Source organism: Globicephala melas, chromosome 9 (genome assembly GCF_963455315.2).
Source record: "Globicephala melas chromosome 9, mGloMel1.2, whole genome shotgun sequence".
Taxonomy (NCBI): domain Eukaryota; kingdom Metazoa; phylum Chordata; class Mammalia; order Artiodactyla; family Delphinidae; genus Globicephala; species Globicephala melas.
Genome location: NC_083322.1, coordinates 59,896,334 through 59,902,333, shown reverse-complemented (window position 1 = coordinate 59,902,333; position 6,000 = coordinate 59,896,334). Strand labels below are relative to the sequence as shown.

At 34.8% G+C, this 6,000-nt stretch overlaps 1 protein-coding gene across 1 annotated transcript in view; it reads right to left on the bottom strand.

Moving 5' to 3' along the window:
* Positions 1-1,216: 1,216 nt before the first annotated feature.
* Positions 1,217-6,000, bottom strand: part of SDHAF3 (succinate dehydrogenase complex assembly factor 3) — an 84,902-nt gene continuing 80,118 nt past the window's right edge. The window contains exon 2 of the mRNA XM_030857230.2: positions 1,217-3,417. Coding sequence (XP_030713090.1) covers positions 3,214-3,417 — 204 coding nt within the window. The 3' untranslated portion in view covers positions 1,217-3,213. The remainder of the gene's footprint in view (positions 3,418-6,000) is intronic.

The window sequence follows — 6,000 nt, the reverse complement described above, 5'->3', positions numbered from 1 at the left end:
GGCATATTAAGGTTCTTTGGTATTTGTTGAAAGAATGCCCAGGTGCAGGAGTAAAAAACTCATCATATTAAGATGCAATGACAAAAGCACGGAATGTAGTAATTCATAATTTCAGAATTGGAGCTTTATTCAGTTTTGAATAAAGCAGGTTTAAGTGTAGCCAAGAAAATGGGTGGTTGGATTAGTGAAAGTGAATAATGAACCATCAAAGAACCATCTGGCTACTAGGTAAGTCAACCACATAGATTAGTACTAATGTCACCAAAATGATGGCAAGACATGAGATGAAGAGGTATGAGCCAGGTACCAAAGAACAAGAAAATGTATAACCAAAAAGAAAATACTACAAATGAAAGATTTCTTAAGTAAGGGTCACACAGTAATGGGGGTTCTATGTTCCAGTGAGTTCTAAAGGATCCCCAACTCCCACATCACAAGACACAAAGAAGCAGTGTCCTCGCAGGTGTTAGGTTTCTATTAACCAAGAAGATGAAAAAGATAGTACTATAAAGAGTTTGAGGATGTAACGTATTCGTTCATGCTGAATCAGGGTTCCTGAATGCACTGGTAAGACTAACTTCAGGGCAAGAGCTTTATCTTATTCATTGTTTTATTCCTGGAGCCTGTTATAATGTAAAGACTAATTACTGATTGACGTATGGGAAAAGACTCACTGATCAGTCTATAGACTGATCAGAGAGGAATAGAAGAAAGGACTGAGGGACCCAGCAGCCATACACAGAGAAAGCACAAGACAGAAAAACAGAGCAAATATGAATTAATTTTTTGAAAAGCTGACATAAACACAATTGCATCTGAAAAATGATTAAGAATCTCAGAGTACAGGTCATGAAGAACCTAGAGGTAAGATGGGAATAAAGACACAGACCTACTAGAGAATGAACTTGAGGATATGGGGAAGGGTAAGCTGGGACAAAGTGAGAGAGTGGCATGGACATATATACACTACCAAATGTAAAATAGATAGCTAGTGGGAAGTAGCCGCATAGCACAAGGAGATCAGCTAGGTGCTTTGTGACCACCTACAGGGGTGGGATAGGGAGGGTGGGAGGGAGGGAGATGCAAGAGGGAAGAGATATGGGAACATATGTATATGTATAACTGATTCACTTTGTTATAAAGCAGAAACTAACATCATTGTAAAGCAATTATACTCCAATATAGGTGTTAAAAAAATCAAAGTACACATACATAATTATATATGCAAGTTGTTTTAGTGTACAATATTTTTTTTAATTCATAATCCCAGTCACATTCTAAAATGCTTTTTTTCTTTTCAGTGTATAAATTGACTTAAGTGTAAGAAAAAAATAATGAAAGTGTTTTTTTTTCTCCCCATGAATTAGGCCATAAATGAGATTCTCAAAGTAACTACAAATTAAGGGGTCATCTGTTATTAACAAACACCAGAGAAATGTATTAAACATTGTAAAATCTAGTAGACAAATGGTAATATGTATAATACTGAATCCTAAAGCTTCTTTTTAACCTTTCATTGTAAATAAACAATGACTCAGGGAAAAGGGACATTTAAAAGAATAATCATATGTATTATTAAAGCAGAAGTGATGAAATTTTCAGGATAACAATGTATTTAAATAATAACCTTGCTGGACTTGAGCTCACCTCCTCACGCAAAAACTCCAAAATCACAATCAGCTGATTTTTCAGCAGAAACTCTGCAGGCCAGAGGGAGTGGCATGATATAATTAAAGTGATGAAAGGAAAAAACCTACAATCAAGAATAGCCAGCAAAACTCTCATTCAGATTGGATGGAGAAATCAAAAGCTTTACAGACAAGCAAAAGCTAAGAGAATTCAGCACCACCAAACTAGCTTCACAACAAATGCCAAAGGAACTTCTCCAGATTGAAAAGAAAAGGCTGCAAGTAGAAACAAAAAAATTCTGAATGGGAAAGCTCACCAGTAAAGGCAAACATACAGTAAAGGCAGGAAATCATCCACACACAAATATATCAAAACCAGCAATCATGAAGAGAGTTACTAATGCAGGATATTGGAAATGCATTTGAAATTGAGACCAGCAACTTAAAACAATCTTGTGTGTATATATATATATATATATATATATATATATATATATATATATAGACTACTAAATCAAAACCACATGGTAACCGCAAACCAAAACTACGATGCACACAAAAAAGAAAAAGCAATCCAAACACAACACTAGAGAAGAGCACAACAGAGGAAGGGGGGAAAAAAAAAGGGCCTTCCCTGGTGGCAAAGTGGTTAAGAATCTGCCTGCCAAAGCAGGGGTCACACAGATTTGATCCCTAGTCTGGGACATGCCACAGAGTAACTGAGCCCATGTGCCACAACTACTGAGCCTGTGCTGTAGAGCCTGCAAGGCACAACTACTGAAGCCTAGAGCCCGTGCTCTGCAACAAGAGAAGTCACTGCAATAAGAAGCCCATGCACTGCAACGAAGGGTAGCCCCCAGTCACTGCAACTAGAGAAAGCCCACACACAGCAACAAAGACCCAACACAGCCAATAAATAAATAAATAAAATGAGGAAAAGAAAAAAGACCTACAAAAACAAATCCAAAACAATTAATAAAATGGCAGTAAGAACATGCATATCAATAATTTCCTTAAATGTAAATGGATTAAATGCTCCAACCAAAAGACACAGACTGGCTGGATATGAAAACAAGACCCTTATATATGCTGTCTACAAGAGACCCACCTTCAGATCCAGGGACACTTACAGATTGAAAGTGAGGGGATGGAAAAAGATATTCCATGCAAATGGAAATTAAATAATAACCTCAGAATTCTACATCTATCAATCAATCATTATCATAATAAATATACTTATAAAGCTAAAGCCATGAAGCTAATGGTTGAACAAGAATAGCATTAAAACGAATTTATACATAAAAAAATTTTTGGCAAAATTTCACAAGCTTGTCCATTTTAGAGCCATTCTTTCTTGTTCAATCCAAAAAACAAATCCTATCCAGCAAGTGCTGTTACTTCAATAATGTGAAGTTTCATCCACTTATGATCCTGATCTGTATATTACAAAGAGCATTCATCCCCAGATAAAAGAATATTTCATTAACACCAGGCATTCTCAAAGCCTAAAAGCTTAAGAAATAAATTTTTAAAACCAATGACAGTTAAAATAAGGGGCTCTGAATTTGAAATGCTTTGTTAAACTTTAAAATTTTGGTTTCCTGGACTCAGTAATACTAAACTGCCTATTGGGTTTAGTGGCTTCTTGCATCAGCTCCTGCAACTGTCCAATTTGTTCATCACGAAAGTCATTAAGTCTTTCTTCTGGTAGGGAGATTCCAAAACATGCTTTTTCAGTTGAATTGCGTCTGTTTTCATTAGCTTGTTGCCATAGCACCGCTGCATATGCCTAGTAAAAAGAAAAAAAAATTGAAGGTTATAGATATTAAAATCAGATCTGTATTCATTCATTTAATGTTGAAGAACTTAAAGAATCCTATCACTGAGTCTTGTGCATTTGGCAAATAAGACACGAACAATATAGAGCTGTGTCTTTACTATTCAGTGATAGTTTCAAATACATATATCTTATTTTTAGCATTTTAAGAGTTTTATTACCAAAGTCCTGAATCTGGAAATCTAGAAGGTTCAAGGCAGGTAGGAGTGGTCCTTGAATGGGCTTAAGGAGCATGCATAAACCACCCAAAAATCATACACAAAATTGTATGTACACAAACATGCACGTAGTTCTGGGGCCATAACTTTCATCAGATTTTCAAAGGGGGAGTCATGGGTCTTATAGGGTTAAAAGTGGGTCTCAAAATTCTTTAGGTTCATTCCCCTGTCTTCAGTTTAAAAACGAATTTAAATCACACTTAGAAAAAATTTTCAAACCTTTAAGCTTTCAATATTTAACAACCATCTTTGCCAGAAAAAAATTCTACATTTTTCACACTAATTTTTCTCTCATTCTTTTAATCAGGCAGGAAGTACTGCTGTATTTCAGTTCATGAAGTTAAATTATGTGCACCCTCTGGGTAAGTAACAAATTAGTTAACTCTGGATAATGCTGCTATTGTATCTGGTTTAAGATAATTAAATTGCTTATAACTGTTAGATACCAGCATCACCAAAGAAACTTTAATTTCAGATATTCCAAATCTTTATTTGAATTGGAAATAATATCTTTGTCATATTTTACAGAAACCCATTTCATATAATACTAAAAAACTGCACATACCCTAGGGCTTTATAAATTCCACTTCTAAGTATATGCCCCAGAGCATAGTTTCTCAACCTCAGTACTATTAACAAAGTGTATAATTTGGATAATACTTTGTAATAGGGTGGGTGGGAATCTGTTTTTGCATTGTAGGATGCTTAATAGTGTCCCTGGTCTCTACCCACTAGATGCCTGCAGCACCCCTCCTCTTAGTCTTGATAATCAAAAATGTCTCCAAAGACTGCCAAATGTTTCCTTGCAAGCAAAACTGCCCAGGTTGTGAACTACTGTCCTAAAGACACTTTACAACATGTGGACAAGAGGCATTCAAAGAATGTTCATTGTGGCATTCCTTATAAAAGCAAAACATTGTTTATTAATAAAGTGTTTAGACACTTCTTTATAATCCATTAAGTAATTATATGTCTGTATTAACATGAATAAATCTCTAAAATAATCAGAATCCAAAAAGCAAGTTAAAAAAATTTATATATTTGTAGAAGTAGAAAAACCAATACTCAAATTCATATGAAAATGTGAGAGGCCTTGAAGAGCCAAAACAATCTTGAAAAAGAAACAAAGTTGGAGCATACACAGTTCCCAATTTCAAAACTTACTGGCTTTAGGGTAGATATATAGAGAATAATGGAATAGAACTGAGCATCCAGAAATAAACCCTTACATATATGGCCAACTGACTTTTGACAATGGTGTCAAGTCCATCAATGGAAAGAATATCTCTTCAACAGATACTGCTGGGAAAATTGGATTTCCACATGCAAAAGAGTAAAGTTGCATCCCTACCTCCCACCATATACAGAAATTAACACAAAATGGATGAAAAACAAACATAAGAGCTAAAACCATAAAACTCCTGGAAGAAAACAGGGGTAAATTTTCATGACTTTGGATTTGGCAACAAGTCTAAGATATGACACCAAAGGCATAAGCAACAAAAGAAAAACTAGATAAATTGGATTTCATCAAAATCAAAAACTTTTGTGCATCAGAAGACACTCAGAGTGAAAAGAAACTGCAGAATGGGAAAAAATATTTGCAAACTATGTCTGATAAGCATTTAATAACCAGAATATGTCAAGACAATAAAAAGACAACTCAAAAAATGGGCAAAAGACTTGAGTAGACATTTCTCCAAAGATATATAAACCATCAACAAGGACATGAAAAGATACTCAACATAATTAGTCATTAGAGAAATGAAAATCCAAATCACAATGAGATACCACTTAATACCCACTAGGATGACTATAATAATAGACAATAAATAAAAGGAAAATAACACATATGGGTGAGAATTTTTAGAAACTGGAAACTTGTACATTGCTAGTGGGAATATAAAATGGTATAGCCACTGTGGAAAACAGTTTGGCAGTTCCTCAAGAAGTTAAAGAATTACCGTCTGATCCAGCAACTCCACTTACAGGTATATACCCCAAATAAATCAAAGTAGGAACTCAAACAGATACTTGTACATCCATGTTCATAACAGCATCCATTATTCACAACAGCAAATATGTGGAAACATATCCATCAACAGATGAATAGATAAATAAAATGTGGTGTGAACATACAATGGAATATTATTCACACTTAAAAAGAATTCTGATACATTCTACAACACAGATGAAACTTGAAAACATTATGCTAAAACTGAAATAAGCCAGACACAAAAAAACAAATATTGCAGGATTCCACTCATGTGAAATATGTAGAACAGGCAAACTTATAGAGACAGAAGTGTAATAGAGG